Source organism: Pan troglodytes, chromosome 13 (genome assembly GCF_028858775.2).
Source record: "Pan troglodytes isolate AG18354 chromosome 13, NHGRI_mPanTro3-v2.0_pri, whole genome shotgun sequence".
NCBI lineage: Eukaryota > Metazoa > Chordata > Mammalia > Primates > Hominidae > Pan > Pan troglodytes.
Window position 1 is genome coordinate 104,308,830 of NC_072411.2, and position 16,972 is coordinate 104,325,801.

The window sequence follows — 16,972 nt, forward strand, 5'->3', positions numbered from 1 at the left end:
CAAGATCAGCCTGGCCAACATGGTGAAACCTCGTCTCTACTGAAATTACAAAAATTAGCCGGGTGTGGTGGCACACACCTGTAGTCCCAGCTACTCAGGAGGCTGAGGCAGGAGAAACACTTGAACCTGGGAGGCAGAGATAGCACTGAGCCAAGATTGCGCCACTGCACTCCGGCCTGGGCAACAGAGCGAGACTCCATCTGAAAAATAACATAAAATTAAGTAGTGTACAGTAAATGGACAAAATGCCATAGTAGTTGAGAATTTAAAGTCAATCCCCCCCAGTCTAAGCTCCATGAGGGCAGAGACTGTTCTGTACTGTCAAATTCCTAGACTCTAGCAAAGTATAGAGCTATAGAAGGTTTATAATAAATATTTTGGGGAAAATGAATGAAAATAGTGAATTTTATCAGGAATGCTGTCATAGAAACATTTACAATGCCTTTTCCTATCTGTTTTCACCAGAAAGTTAAATGAACATCAGCTAATTAAGAAAGCAGAATCCTTCCCCTGGGAACCCTGGGAATTCAGTTCTCACTGCCTATTATAAGGCAGTTTTGACATGACAGAACCACAACTAAATGGCTGTAAATGTCACAGTGTACATTTTAAACCTCATAGCCTTAGAGTTTGATGAGACCAGGCACAGTGACTAACACCTGTAATCCCAACACTTTGAGGGGCTAAGATGGGCAGGAATTTAAGATCAGCCTGGGCAATATAGTGAGACCCCCTCTCAAAAAAGTTTTTTTTTTTTTTTTTTTTTTTTGAGATGGAGTTTCATTTTGTCACCCAGGCTGGAGTGCAGTGGCATGATCTCGGCTCACTGCAGTCTCCACCTCCTGAGTTCAAGTAATTCTCCCAGGAGGCTGGGTTCAGCCTCCAAAGTAGCTGGGATTACAGGTGATACCACCATGTCCAGCTAATTTTTGTATTTTTTAGTAGAGACAGGGTTTTGCCTGTTGGCCAGGCTGCTCTGGAACTCCTGACCTCAGGTGATCCACCCGCCTTGGCCTCCCAAAGTGCTGGGATTACAAGCATGAGCCACCGTGCCTGGCCATCATTTTTTTTTTTTTTTTAAATAAAGAAATAGGGTCTGTTGGGGTGTGATGTTGAATTTGTATTGGTCTCACACATTCATATATGCTATTTGCATGAAGTGGTTTATTTTTATTCTTGATTGTGTTTTCAACTTGCAAGTCTTTTTTTTTTTTTTTTTTTTTTGATACTGATCTTTGGCTGGAGTACAGGGGCGCGATCCCAGCTCACTGCAGTCTCTGCCTCCTGAGTAGCTGGGATTACAGGCTCATGCCACCACACTCACCTAATTTTTGTATTTTTAGCAGAGATGGGGTTTCACCATGTTGCCTAGGATGGTCGCATCTCCTGACCTCGTGACCCGCTCACCTCAGCCTCCTAAAGTGCTGGGATTATCCATTTGATCATAATTCGAATGGATATATGATCAGGAGGGAAGAGCAAGACCTGACTTATTAAGCACAAACTGCCTGACCTTGGAAATTGTTGATACACCTTCATTCCTGCCAAGCATTTTTCTTTTCTTTTTCTTTTTCTTTTTTTGATGGAGTTTTGCTCTTGTCACTTAGGCTGGAGTGCAATGTCACGGTATCACTTTAACCTCCACCTCTGGGTTCAAGCGATTCTCCTACCTCAGCCTCCCGAGTAGCTAGGATTACAGGCGTGAGCCACCAGGGCCAGCTAATTTTTGTATTTTTAGTAGAGTGTTTCATCATGTTAGCCAGGCTGGTCTCTCGAACTCCTGACCTTAGGTGATCTGCCAGCCTCAGCCTCCCAAAGTGCTGGGATTACAGACTTGAGCCACCACGCATAGCCCAAGCATACTTTTTATGTTTTTTGTTTTTGTTTTGTTGAGACAGGGTCTGTCACCAGGCTGCTGGAGTACAGCGGCATGATCATGACTCACTGCAGCCTTGAACTCCCTGGGCTCAGGTGATTGTCCCAGCTCAGCCTCCCCAGTAGCTGGACTACAGGCACGTGCCACCACACCCAGCTAATTTTTGTATTTTTAGTAGAGACAGGGTTTCGCCATGTTGGCCAGGCTGGTGGTACACACCACCATGCCTGGGTAACCCAAGCATACTTTTACCTCAGTCAAATGTCAGATAAATTTCAGAAGAGGTATTAGTTCGTGTGGGTCCAGAGAAAGGGAATATAGGTCTAAGGAAGGGTGAGAAATATAAAGCAGCTGATTTAGAACTTGCCAGAAATACCAGCGGTCTCAAAATAGAATAGGCAGCCTTTGCTACTAAGTTTTACATTGCTGGAGGTGTACAAGTGGAGATACAAGCAAAGCTAAGGCCTTCACTCAAACATGTTTATATTGTGGCAGAACTTTGAAAATGATTACACTCATTTTTACTAGTTTTGATGTGATTTTAGGATATTTCAGGACAGTCTATTTGAAATGACAAAGGAAAGTGAGTCTGTTTTGTCTTCCCAAAAAGATTGTTTCTAAGATTTCATGATTCTCCCTTGAGTTCATGAGAAGATTCTTGTGAGAAGGAAAGAAACCCTGGACCTGATTTTACCCCTGGCTCTGTAGCAAAAATGAGGGTGGGAAGATCAAATGAAATTGTGAAACATGTAACTTATAAAACATATATCATTTCATTTCAGAAGTAACATTAAATTCAAGCCCTTTGAAAGGCCTATTTTATTTTTTTAAGTGTCAACTAGGGCAAGGTCTCAAAGTTAAAAATTTGAGAGTTAATGCTTTTGTTTTTCTTTTTCTTGAAAAGCATTCACAGCTCTGATGGAGGGCAAAATCAATAAGCAGCTGAAAAAAGTTCTGAAGAAAATAGTAAAAGAAGCCCATGAACCGCTGGCAGTAGCTGATGCTAAACTAGGAGGGGTCATAAAGGTAAAGTCAGGATATTTTTGGTCATGCCTGCTAGTCAGATCTCACAGCATACCAACTACAAAGCCTAGCCTTTGCAATAAGTTGCTTATCATAAATTCTCAATACATTTTTTTCTTTTCTCTAAGCTGCATGATAATGGATTTCCCCTAACATCAGCTGAACTGAGCAAATAAGTAATACCTATTTGTTCTAGAAGATATAGAAGAACAAAAAATGATAAAAATTGACTTTAACAAATCTGCTACCCATATATAATGTTAATGTTCTATGTATATCATGCCATATTTTTGTCTAGCCACATTTTTTTCCAACAAAAATGGGGTCCTTATATTTTTTAGAAATATATTTATTAGAAAACTTTTAGTAGGGGTGTATTGCTGGAGATGAAATAAAATGTGAGAGTGGAAAGAAAGACTAGGAAAATAGCCTCCCAAATACAGAAAGCAGAACAATTCGGGCGGGGCGCGGTGGCTCACACCTATAATCCCAGCATTTTGGGAGGCCAAGGTAGGAGTATCACGAGGTCAGCAGATCGAGACCATCCTGGCTAACACAGTGAAACCCTGTCTCTACTGAAAATACAGAAAATTAACCGGGTGTGGTGGCAGGCGCCTGTAGTCCCAGCTAATCGGGAGTGCAGTGGCGCAGTCTCACAGCTCACTGCAGACTTGACTTCCTGTTCTCAAGCAGTCCTTCCTCTTCAGTAGCTGGGACTACAGGCACATGCCACCATGCCGGCTAATTATTTTATTTTATTTTATTTCATTTATTTGAGACAGAGTCTCACTCTGTCGCCCTGGCTAGAGTGCAGTGGCATTATCTCGGCTCACTGCAACCTCTGCCTCCCGGGTTCAAGGGATTCCCCTGCCTTAGCCTTCCAAGTAGCTGGGATTACAGACGCCCGCCAACACGCCCTGGCCTCCCAAAGTGCTAGGATTACAGGCGTGAGCCACCACGCCCAACCTGTAATTTTTTTTTTTTTTAAGACGGAGTCTCACTCTGTGGCTAGGCTGAAGTGCATTGGCTCAATCTTGGCTCACTGCAACCTCCGCCTCCTGGGTTGAAGTGATTCTCCTGCCTCAGCCTCCCGAGTAGCTGGGACTATAGGCACCTGCCACCACACCCGGCTAATTTTTGTATTTTTAGTAGAGACGGGGTTTCACCATGTTGGCCAAGATGGTCTCGATCTATTGACCTTGTGATCCACCCGCCTCGGCCTCCCAAAGTGCTGGGATTACAGGCGTGAGCCACCGCGCCTGGCATAACCTGTAATTTTAAAAAGAAGCTAAATAACAGGTAGTAAAAGATCTCCTTAAACCAACTACTTGGTCAAATTATATTAATCTTTTTATAGCTTTTAATTTATATAGCCAAGCTGTCTTCTGGAAGCTTGTATCAGTTTTTACTTCCACCAGTGATACAGTCAAGTATTCTACAAACACACTGGAAATTATGCTTCTTGTCCAACTGAGAAATGCGTATATTTAAATTAGTGCCACTTTAATATTTAAGAAATAATTTCAGGCTGGGCGCGGTGGCTCACGCCTGTAATCCCAGCACTTTGGGAAGATGAGGCGGGCGGATCACTTGAGGTCAGGAGTTTGAGACCAGCCTGTACAACATGGTGAAACCCCGTGTCTACTAAAAATACAAAATTAGCTGGGCATGGTGGCTCATGCCTGTAATAATCCCAGGCCGAGACAGGAGAATCTCTTGAACCCGGGAGGCGGAGGTTGTAGTGAGCCAAGATTGCGCCACTGCACTCCAGCCTGGGTGACAGAGTGATACTGTGTCTCAAAAAATAATAATAATAACTTCAGGAAAGTCTTTTTTTTTTTTTAATTTAATATAGATGTTCTTGTTCTTGTAGGAAAAGCTGAATCTCAGTTGTATCCATAGTCCTGTTGTTAATGAACTTATGAGAGGAATTCGTTCACAAATGGATGGATTAATCCCTGGGGTAGAACCACGTGAAATGGCAGCTATGTGTCTTGGATTGGCTCACAGGTGAGAATTACTGGAAAATAAAGTCAACTTACTTTTATTTGATAAGCGCTTAACATAGATCTGTTCTAAGAATGTTACAAATGCTCATTTGAACCACATCAGAACCTTATGAAGAAGATGATAGTAATATCCTCATTTACAGATGAAACTGAAGCCCAAGGTCAATACAGCTGGTAAGTGGTAAAGCCAGGATTTGAACCCAGGCAGTCTAGCTCCATTGTCTGGATTCTTAAAACCTTAAAACCTCATCAAAGGAATTCTCTACTACTCTGATCTTGGATGCCCTGTTTCTTGGGCTTTCCCTCTTTTATCTCTGCTAAGTCATGCCACTCCTCCATCTACTTAGTATTCCCCCAAATTCTCTCATCTGCTATGGTCTTATGGGATAGGTGTGTATTTGTGTTTTCATTGTTTTACTCTGATTTTTAATAAGGCAAAGAGGACTAGGTGCAGTGGCTCACCCCTGTAATCCCAACTCTTTGGGAGACCAGGAGTTTGAGACTAGCCTGAGCAACATAGCAAGAAATATGTCTCTCTCTGTGTTTTTTTGTTTGTTTTGTTTTTGTTTTGTTTTTTTTTGAGGCAGATTCTCACTCTTTCGCCCAGACTGGAGTGCAGTGGCGTGATCTCTGCTCACTGCAGCCCCTGCCTCCCAGGCTCAAGTGATTTTCTTGCCTCAGCCTCCGAGTAGCTAGGATTACAAGCGTGCACCACTACTGCCCAACTGATTTTTGTATTTTTAGTAGAGACGGGCTTTCACCATGTTGGCCTGGCTGATCTTGAACTCCTGACCTCAAATGATCCATCCACCTTGGCCTTCCAAAGTGCTGGGATTATAGGCATGAGCCACCACACCCGGCCCCCTTTTTTTTTTTTTTTTTTTTTTTTGAGTCAGGGTCTCACTCTGTTGCTCAGGCTGGGGTGCAGTGGTGCGATCTTGGCTCACTGCAACCTGGACATCCTGGACTCAAACAATGCCACCTCAGCCTCCCAAGTAGCTGGGACTGCAAGTGTGCGCCACCATCCCTGGCTGATTTTTTAACTTTTTGTAGAGACGGGGTTTTGCCATGCTGCCCAGGCTGGAACTCCCAGGCTCAAGTGATCCACTTGCCTTAGCCTCCCAAAGTGCCGCGACTGCAGGGGTGAGCCACCATGCCCAGTCTTCTCCCTATTTTTAATTGCATGTTAACCCTATCATATTTAATTAGAAGTCCCTTAGAATAGGCATTATTGCTATGTTGTGATACATCTGTTCATGAAAAGCTTAATACTTTGGAATTGCACTACAGTTAACAGGGTTGTGAAGAAAATAATGGTAGGTAGTTGCTCAAAACCTGTGCAACTTTGTAATCAGTACTGTCAAATAGTAATCCTAATAAAATTATTACCACAGTTAAAAGAAACACTACAGGCTGGGCACGGTGGCTCACGCCTGTAATCCCAACACTTTGGGAGGCCAAGGCAGGCAGATCACAAGGTCAGGAGATCGAGACCACGGTGAAACCTCGTCTCTACTAAAAATACAAAAAATTAGCCGGGCACAGTGGCGGGCGCCTGTAGTCCCAGCTACTTGGGAGGCTGAGGCAGGAGAATGGCGTGAACCCGGGAGGCAGAGCTTGCAGTGAGTGGAGATCGCTCCACTGCAGTCCAGCCTGGGTGACAGAGTGAGACTCCATCTCAAAAAAAAAAAAAAAAGGGAAAAGAAACACTATAGGCCGGGTGCAGTGGCTCACGCCTGTAATACCAGCACTTTGCGAGGCCGAGGCAGGTGAATCATGAGGTAAGGAGATTGAGACCATCCTGGTTAACACAGTGAAACCCCGTCTCTACTAAAAATACAAAAAATTAGCCAGGCATGGTGGCGGGCGCCTGTAGTCCCAGCTACTCGGGAGGCTGAGGCAGGAGAATGGCGTGAACCCGGGAGGTGGAGCTTGCAGTGAGTGGAGATTGCTCCACTGCACTCCAGCCTGGGTGACAGAGTAAGACTCTGTCTCAAAACAAAACAAAAAAGAAACACTACAATTTAAAAAGGTCTATTTTAAAATTAAAAGGTGGGCATAGATTGAAAGGGTTGAAGCTGCTAAGCTAGAGTTAAGAGCAAAAATGCACAAAGGTTAGGGAGAGCTTTGTAATAAGCATTTCTAAGAGAGAACAAATAGTGAAACTGAGTCAAAAATCCAAACCTGGGTAAATCTGCATTGTGTATAGCAGTGGTTCCCTATCAAGGGCAATCAGATGTCCCCCCGGTAGGCATTTGTCTATGTCCATAGACATTTTTGGTTGTCACAATTGGAGGTGAGTTGGGGTCTGCCATGAATATCTGGTGGATAAAAGTTAGGGATACTGCTAAAGGTCCTATAATGCACAGGGCAGCCCGTACAACAAGGAATTAGGCCCAAAATATTGTGCTGAGATGAAAAAACATTTATATACAGACAATATTGTTACTCCACAGCTTTCTGTTTTCAGATGTTAAGAGTCCTGCAAAGTTCTTAACTGGTAGTATAAAGCTTAATATGTGCTATAAAAAATTGCATGAACCAATATGGCTTTTTTTTTTTTTTTTTTTTTTTTGAGGCAGAGTCTTGCTCTGTTGCCCAGGCTGGAGTACAGTGGCACGTGATCTCGGCTCACTGCAACCTCTGCCTCCCCAGTTCAAGCGATTCTCCTGCCTCAGCCTCCAGAGTAGCTGAGATTCAGGCGTGCCCCACCATGCCTGGCTAATTTTTATATTTTTAGTAGAGACAGGGTTTCGCCATGTTGGCCAGGTTGGTCTCGAACTCCTAACAGGTGACCCACCCCGGCCTCCCAAAGTGCTAGGATTACAAGCGTGAGCCACCACACCCAGTCCAATATGACTTTTGTATTACACAGCTTATCCTATTTGTCATTCATACATAAACTCATTCATGTTACAGAAATAAAGGTCATAGCAGCACATATAGTTTTTTTTTTTAATGTGTATTTTCTGGTCTCGTATGGTGCATTTCTACTTAGCTGATTTTTCTTCTTAGAAAAACCAATTACAGCTCTGACTACAGGCCGATTTGAGTAAAAACAAAAACAAAAAAAACTTTAAGGTGTTAATTTAAATGCTTTTCCTAGATGCTATCTTACTAATTTATTTTCCCCTTTCTTCCCAGCCTGTCTCGATATAGATTGAAGTTTAGCGCTGATAAAGTAGACACAATGATTGTTCAGGCAATTTGTAAGTATAGTACATGCAAAGTCCGATTTGTTGCTCTGTCCTTCATGCGTTTTCATACTGTTGAAACTATCTTTTATGATTCTGTCTGTTGAGAAAGAGAAAGGAGGCCAGGTGTGGTGGCTCAAGCCTTTAATCCCAGCACTTGGGAGGCTGAGGCAGGTGGATCACCTGAGGTCAGGAGTTCAAGACCAGCTTGGCCAACATGACAAAACTCTGTCTTTACTAAAAATACAAAAAAATTTAATGTGCATGGTGGCGTGTACCTATAATCCCAGCTACTCAGGAGGCTGAGGCAGGATAATTGCTTGAACCCAGGAGGCGGAGGTTGACTATTTGGAGATTATATGAATCACAGAATTAACATTACGTTAATTAATTCATTTGTATTTTTCCATGAAAATGTTAAAAACATAAGTGCAATCTTTGTAGTTGTGTATTCTGCTATGTCATTAAATGGTTTTTAGAAAGCTCAAAAGCTGCCAGGCATAGTGGCTCATGCCTGTAATCCCAGCACTTTGAGAGGCTGAGGCGGGAGGATCACCTGAGGTCGGGAATTCGAGACCAGCCTGACCAACATGGAGAAATCCTGTCTCTACTAAAAATACAAAATTAACCAGGCATGGTGGTGCATGCCTGTAATCTCAGCTACTCGGGAAGCTGAGGCAGGAGAATCACTTGAACCCTGGAGGCAGAGGTTGTAGTGAGTTGATCGTGCCATTGCACTCCAGCCTGGGCAACAAGAGCAAATCTCCATCTCACTAAAAAAAAAAAAAAAAAAAAAAAAAAATCAAAATCTTAATCGTTTTTCTATTTTAGAAATGCATTCGGCCGTGGCTCACGCCTATAATCCCAACACTTTGGGAGGCAGAGGCTGGTGGATCATCTGAGGTCAGGAGTTCGAGACCAGGCCAACATGGTGAAACCCGATCTTTAGTAAAAAATACAAAAATTATCTGAGCATGATGATAGGCGCCTGTAATCTCAGCTATTCAGGAGGCTGAGGCAGGAGAATCACTTGAACCTGAGAGGCGGAGGTTGCAGTGGGCCGAGATTGCACCATTTCACTCTAGCCTGGACAACATGAGCAACACTCCGTCTCAAGAAAAAAAAAACAAAGTATTCGGCTGGGCGCAGTGGCTCACACCTGTAATCCTAGCACATTGGGAGGCCAAGGCGGGTGAATTGCCTGAGCTCAGGAGTTTGAGAGCAGCCTGGCTAACATGGCGAAACCCTGTCTTTACTAAAAATACAAAAAAGTAGCCAGTCGAGGTGGCGTGTGCCTATAGTCCCAGCCACTTAGGAGGCTGAGGCAGGAGAATCACTTGAACCCAGGAAGCAGAGGTTGCAGTGAGCTGAGATCGCGCCACTGCACTCCATCCTGGGTGATGGAGTTAGACTTTGTCTCCAAAAAAAAGAAAAAAAAAAAAGCGCTCAACCAGCAATTCCTTTCCTAGATTTATACCCAAAAGAATTAAAAACAGAACTGAGTTGCTTGTACACCTATGTTCATAACAGTGTTATTTACAAAACCAAACAGTGGAAACAACCCAGATACCTTTTAACAGATGAATGGATAAACTGCATTGTGGATGCAGCTTGAATGTCCCTAATCTGAAATTCAAAATGCTCTGAAATCTAAAACTTTTTGTGGTACCACACAAATCCACAAGTGGAAAACTCCACACCTGACCACACGTCAAAACTTTGTTTTATGCACAAAATTATTTAAAATATTGTGTAAAATTACCTTCAAGGTTTTGTATATAAGGTATATGTGAAATGTAGATGTATTTCCTATTTAGACTTCGAGTTCCATCCTCAACCTCATACGTGTTTGCAAATACTCTGAAATACTTCTGGTCCCAAGCATTTTGGGTAACGTACACCCAGCCACTTCACACAGTGGAATGTTAGTCAGCCTTAAAAAGAAATGAAATTCTGATACATATTTCAACATGATAAACCTTGAAAATATGCTAAGTGAAATAGTCACAAAATACTGCATGATTCTGCTTATATGAAGTACCTAAAATAGGTGAACTCAGAGACAGAAGTATAAAGATAACTAGAGGTTGGGAAGGTGGGAATGAGTTACTGTTTAATGGGTACAGAATTTTTCAGTTTCTGATGATAAAATTGCTCTGGCAATAGATCGTGGTAATGGTTGCATAACATCATAAGAATACTTAATGCTACTGAATAGTACACTTGAAAATGGTTGAAGTGTTATTTTTTATTCTTTTTTTTAAAAATTTTTTGCGACGGAATCTTGCTCTGTCACCCAGGCTGGAATGCAGTAGCACGATCTCGGCTCACTACAACCTCCACCTCCTGTGTTCAAGTGATTCTTCTGCCTCAGCCCTCCAGAGTAGCTGGGACTACAGGTGTGCACCACCATGCCTGGCTAATTTTTGTATTTTTAATAGAGATGGGGTTTCACCATGTTGGCCAGGCTGGTCTTGAACTTCTGACCTTGTGATCTGCCTGTCTGCTGGAATTACAGACATGAGCCACCGTGCCCAGCCTGAAGTGTTAAATTTTATGTTGTGTATGTTTTACCACAATAAATCCCTTTAAGTTCCTGGGTTTTTTGTTTGTTTTTAATCTACTACAGCCTTGTTAGATGACTTGGATAAAGAACTAAACAACTACATTATGCGATGTAGAGAATGGTATGGCTGGCATTTCCCTGAATTAGGAAAAATTATTTCAGATAATTTGACATACTGCAAGTGTTTACAGAAAGTTGGTGAGTAATTTGTTCATCCTTTAAGGCATTGAAAGTAAATGAATTTGATTGCATCCTAAAACATGACGTATAGCATTTTGTTAAGCAAGATTCCCAGGGTTTTTGCAATTTCTGTGTATTTGGGAAGTGTAGCAATTTAGTGTCTTAAATTTAAGAAACAAAATGAATTTTAACTTAGATTTTGATGGCCTATAACATGATATTAATACCTAATGCTAAATAGCAGTATTGCCGTCTGTACTGTTAATATACAGAGGAACTTGATTGTTGATTGTTGTTAACGTACAGAGGAACTTGATTGATTGATGGTTTACTTGCCTTACGAATTACTGGCCCCAGCTTCAGTATAAAATTGTGACATTATTATTAGTCCTGTCTTTTTTAAATTTTTGCCACTTATATTCTGTAATAAGTGTTGTGGCATATTTTGTCCTCTTTTTACTCTGATTATTTTTTGGAAGAAGGTGGTGGGGAGACATTTAATGTCTAAACTTAAACCCTTAAATGAGGAAAACTGTTATACTAGGTCAAACTTCTTCATTTTTTTTGTTTTGTTTAGGCATCCTTTTCATTGGCTTTCTACTTTTTCTTTTGACTATTTGCTGGATTTTATATAATTTGTTGAAGAGTGATTCTCCCTCATCCCCTGCAAACATTCCATAGGCGATAGGAAGAACTATGCCTCTGCCAAGCTTTCTGAGTTGCTGCCAGAAGAAGTTGAAGCAGAAGTGAAAGCAGCTGCAGAGATATCAATGGGAACAGAGGTTTCAGAAGAAGATATTTGCAATATTCTGCATCTTTGCACCCAGGTAAATTTTACTCCTGGAGAATCTAGTTGTGGTGTTACCAGCTCTATAGTACTAATTTTTCTGATGGCAATGATGATTTTTACACTTATTGTTGTTCACCTGATAACATAAATATGAGGGTGTTCAGTCACTACCTCATCTGATGCCATCATGATTTGTATACTTAAAAGGGGGAAATACATATTAAAAGGAAGTAATTTACAATCATCGTCTGAATAATGAATTAACCAAAAATCAATTAAGATGGCAGAGAAGGCCAGGCGCGTTGGCTCACGCCTGTAATCCCCGCACTTTGGAAGGCCGAGTCGGGGATTGACCTGAGGTCAGGAGTTCGAGACCAGCCTGACCAATATGATGAAACCCCATCTCTACTAAAAATGCAAAAATTAGCTGCGCGTGGTGGCGTACACCTGTAATCCCAGCTACTCGGGAGGCTGAGACAGGAGAATCGCTTGAACCAGGGAGGGGGAGGTTGCAGTGAGCCGAGATGGCACCATTGCATCCAGCCTGGGCAACAAGAGCAAAACTCCATCTCAAAAAAAAAAAAAAAAAAAAAAAAAAAGATGGCAGACAATTATGGATTGAGCCTTTTAATTCTGAGTTTTATGTCTATATCTTGTGATTTTTTTTTCTTTCAGATTTGAAGGTAGCCATATAGGAATTAAAAAGAGCATGATACAAATGTTTATTGCTCAGAAATTTTTTTTTTTTTTTTAATTGGAGACAGAGTCTCACCCTGTAGCCCAGGCTGGAGTGCAGTGGCACGTTCTCAGGCTCACTGCTACCTCTGCCTCCCAGGTCCCAGTTCAAGCGGTTCTCCTGCCTCAGCCTCCCGAGTAGCTGGGATTACAAGCACGTGCCACCATGCCCAGCTAATTTTTGTATTTTTCGTAGAGACGGGGTTTCACCGTGTTGGCCAGGATGGTCTTGAACTCCTGACCTCATGATCCACCCACCTCGACTTCCCAAAGTGCTGGAATTACAGGTGTGAGTCACTGTGCCTGGGCTGCTTAGAATCTTTTAAAAATACAGTTACGCTGACTAAGATTTTCAGGCAGTGGACCAAGTAGTTTACATACATTACATAACGAAGTCCTCATTACAGCCATCTTATAGAAAACTGATGTTAGGATCATGAGGTCAAGAGATAGAGACCATACTGGCCAACATGGTGAAACCCTGTCTCTACTAAAAATACAAAAAATTAGCTGGGCGTGGTGGCGGGCCCCTGTAGTCCCAGCTACTCCAGAGGCTGAGGCAGGAGAATCACTTGAGCCCGGGAGGCAGAGATTGCTGTGAGCTGAGATTGCGCCACTGCACTCCAGCCTGGGAAAAAAGAAAAAGAAAACTGATGTTAGGCATAGGTGATGTACCCAGTACCCAGGGTTGTGTAGCTGCTCTTTCATAATTGAGGGCTCCAGTGTTTTAGACAGGAATTTTTACTGTTTTTACTCATATGATATTTATGACTTAACTTTATTCCTTATACTAGGTGATTGAAATCTCTGAATATCGAACCCAGCTCTATGAATATCTACAAAATCGAATGATGGCCATTGCACCCAATGTTACAGTCATGGTTGGGGAATTAGTTGGAGCACGGCTTATTGCTCATGCAGGTGATGGTTTTAACGTCATTTGTAAATATGAGTGTTTGAAGTATTTTCTGGTTAGGATTTTGTTTACATCTTTAAACTACAGCTGTTAAAGAAATTTTAGCTGATAACACAAAAGTAGATGATATGTGGGAGATCACTAAGGGCCAAGTGTTCAATGATGATTTCTATTTGTTTGCCTGATTTCCTTTTGGATAATGAAGGCATCTTTAGTCACTACCTCTTCTGAGACACTTGTGGTCCATTGTTAGAAGTTTGTTAGGGTTAATTAGAACAATCGGACGAATGCAGGAGGATAAAACAGTTAACATTTTCATAATAAAAACTCACTAGACCTAGATTTGAATACAGTTTTAAGAAATCACTGTAGAGAAAGAAAAAAAAATCACTGTAGAGGATTTGTGCCCTTGATTGATTACCTTAGTTTCACTATTGAGTGTGAGGATGTAATATATTTGACTTTCAAAAATATTTTCAACAACTGATTTATAATAAAACTTTGTATATGTGTATGGCAGTATTATAAGGATGATATGCTATAATTAAAATGCTATGTAATTGAATACCTACAAATACAATGAAGTACTGATTCATCATTTTTATGTTACTTGGAGACATTGTTATAATTCATCAAAAAAGATAATATATATCATCTGCATCAGAATGTTTAAAATGGCATAACTCCTTTTTTTTTGTTTGAGACAGAGTTTCACTCTGTTGCACTGGCTGGAGTGCAGTGGCTCACTGCAACCTCTGCCTCCCAGGTTCAAGCAATTCTCCTGCCTCAGCCTCCCAAGTTGCTGGGATTACAGGCATGTGTTGCCACCATGCCTGGCTAATTTTTATATTTTTAGTTGAGACAGGGTTTTTGCCATGTTGGCCAGGCTGGTCTCAAACTCCTGACCTCAGGTGATCTGCGCACCTCAGCCTCCCAAAGTGTTGGGATTACAGGCGTGAGCCACTGCGCCCGGCCTGGCATAACTGCTTTAGCTGCATCATTAATCAAAGGTTTCATTCAAATGCCCTCAGCTATAAGATCAGATGATTTCATTGTCTCTACCCATTTTCATAGGTATAGCTAAACTTGTAGCAGTAAGCAATGGCAGGGGTTAATAGAAGTATGTATTTGTTGGCCAGGCGTGGTGGCTCACACCTGTAATCCCAGCACTTTGAGAAGCTGAGGTGGGTGGGTCATCTGAGGTCAGGAGTTCGAGACCAGCCTGGCCAACATGGTAAATAAAACCCCATCTCTATTAATAACACAAAAATTACCCAGCCTTGGTGGCATGAGCCTGTAATCCCAGCTACTTGGGAGGCTGAGGCAGGAGAATTGCTTGAACCCGGGAGGTGGAGGTTGCAGTGAGCCAAGATTGTGACATTGCACTCCAGCCTGGGTGACAAGAGTGAAATTCTATCTCAAAAAAAAAAAAAAAAAGAACTATGTATTTGTTACACTTTTAAAACTATGTCTAGTGCTTAAGTTCATAGTATTAATAGAGTCTGTTTTCTGACAGGAAATATTCTATACAGCATATCCAACTAAGCAGCATGTTGATAACAATAGTCCCCAGCTATTTATGGAGATGTATTTTAAGCTCCCCCCTCCAAGAATGTTTGAAACAGAGGATAGTACTGAATCCTATACAGTATATGCTGTTTTTTCCTAAACATACATATCTATAATAAAGCTTAACTTATAAATTAGGTACAGTAGGATATCAACAACAGTCATAATATAACAGTTATAACACTATTCCAGCAGGGCCGGGTGTGGTGGCTTATGCCTGTAATCCCAGCACTTCGGGAAGCTGAGGAGGGTGGATCACGAGGTCAGGAGTTAAAGATCAGCCTGGCCAAGATGGTGAAACCTCATCTCTACTAAAAATACAAAAAAAAATTAGCTGGGTGTAGTGGTGGGTGCCTGTAATCCCAGCTACTTGGAGGCTGAGGCAGAGAATTGCTTAAACCCGGGAGGCGGAGGATGCAGTGAGCCAAGATCGCGCCACTGCACTCCAGCCTGCGCAACAGAGCGAAACTCTATCTCAAAAAAAAAAAAAAAAATGCAAGCATAACTATTTTTGTGCATTGGTTACTTGAATATAAGCACTTCAGTACTGCACAACGGAGAGGGCTACGAAAGTGACTAATGGGTAGATAGGGATGATTCATGTCCTGGGGGGAGCTGAGTGGGATAGCAAGAGATTTAAAACTTAGGAACTATTTATTTCTGGAATTTCCTTTTTAATATTTTCAGAGTGCAGTTAACCACAGGTAATTTACCACACAAAGTGAAAGCACAGGTAGGGGACTATTAATAGATACTTCCAGGAATATCTCTTCCTAATAAATGTGTTTATTTGTAGGCTTTTTCATATCTAAAGCAATAGAATATTTGATACAATCTCAGAAAGCAGGGACCAGATTAGTGTTCGTGTGTGTGACATTTATGTCACTCCTGTAGTATACTAATGGAATTTAGAATAGTACTACCATCTCTCAGGTGAATAGAAACATTGAACTTAATAAGCTTAGCCTTCAGTTTGTCCTAGGCATTCATTGCAAACCTGCTTGTGCTAATGAAGGAATTACAAATGAAACATCAAGATTTTTAGGGAATTCTGGATTATAGAATTCTATATTATATGTGATTTTTATTTATTATGGTGCCTGTAATAATTCTATAGGTCTTTTGTTTTAGTACGTGGAACATTCATATATTTGGAGGTGCATTCTTTGTAACTTTTTTCTTTTGTAGGTTCTCTTTTAAATTTGGCCAAGCATGCAGCTTCTACCGTTCAGATTCTTGGAGCTGAAAAGGCACTTTTCAGAGCCCTCAAATCTAGACGGGATACCCCTAAGTATGGTCTCATTTATCATGCTTCACTCGTGGGCCAGACAAGTCCCAAACACAAAGGAAAGGTGTGTTACAGGGTTTTGCTTTGTTTTTGAGGTTAGACTTTTTCATTTTTTACAACCCATTTTTCTTCTACTCTGTAGTACACATTAAATCTTCTATTGTCTCTTTCTTGTTAAATAGGGAATGGTGAGTTATTTAAATAAAAAGCGCTTTGTGTACACTGAAGGATAAGGTTAGAAGAAACTGTTATTGGTTGGATTAAAGCCAGTTTCTTCCATTGTGTTAGTATTTTTTTTCCCCTAGAATCTCCCTGTGGTTGGCACACTGAAAATACTATCTCTGGCAGGAAAAAAAAAATCTAACATTTACGAATCATAAAAAATAGCATATGCATTATGCTAAAACACTTTGACAGAAGTCACTAAACTTTTTTTTTTTTTGAGACGGAGTCCTACTCTGTCGCCAGGCTACAGTGCAGTGGCTTGATCTCGGCTCACTGCAACCTCCAGCTCCCTGGTTCAAACGATTCTCCTGCCTCCCTGCCTCAGCCTTCTGAGTAGCTGGGATTACATGCACGTGCCACCACGCCCGGCTAATTTTTGTATTTTAAGTAGAGACCAGTTTCACCATGTTGGCCAGGCTGGTCTCAAACTCCTGACCTCCTGATCCACCCACCTCGGCTTCCCAGAGTGCTGGGATTACAGGTGTGAGCACCCGTGCCTGTCCTAAATCTTTAGTAGCCTTATGAGATGTAGGTATCTCTATCTTGCAGATGATGAAACTGAGGCTTAGACAAGTTAAGTACTTTCAATGTTTTTGAAAGA

General features: G+C 41.6%; 1 protein-coding gene and 2 non-coding genes across 9 annotated transcripts in view; all 3 read left to right on the forward strand.

Moving 5' to 3' along the window:
* Positions 1-16,972, forward strand: part of NOP58 (NOP58 ribonucleoprotein) — a 38,340-nt gene that overhangs the window by 14,325 nt on the left and 7,043 nt on the right. For all 7 annotated transcript variants that reach the window (XM_516036.8, XM_063791569.1, XM_063791568.1 and 4 more), the window contains 7 exons: positions 2,781-2,902; positions 4,773-4,909; positions 8,053-8,117; positions 10,732-10,866; positions 11,530-11,675; positions 13,168-13,294; positions 16,047-16,210. In XM_516036.8, the coding sequence (XP_516036.2) occupies positions 2,781-2,902; positions 4,773-4,909; positions 8,053-8,117; positions 10,732-10,866; positions 11,530-11,675; positions 13,168-13,294; positions 16,047-16,210 (896 nt within the window). The remainder of the gene's footprint in view (positions 1-2,780; positions 2,903-4,772; positions 4,910-8,052; positions 8,118-10,731; positions 10,867-11,529; positions 11,676-13,167; positions 13,295-16,046; positions 16,211-16,972) is intronic.
* LOC112208506 (small nucleolar RNA SNORD11B) lies at positions 11,737-11,826 on the forward strand. The gene has a single exon (XR_002942983.1). It is a non-coding gene; the product is annotated as a small nucleolar RNA SNORD11B (small nucleolar RNA).
* Positions 13,442-13,525, forward strand: LOC112208505 (small nucleolar RNA SNORD11). Its single transcript, XR_002942982.1, has one exon. It is a non-coding gene; the product is annotated as a small nucleolar RNA SNORD11 (small nucleolar RNA).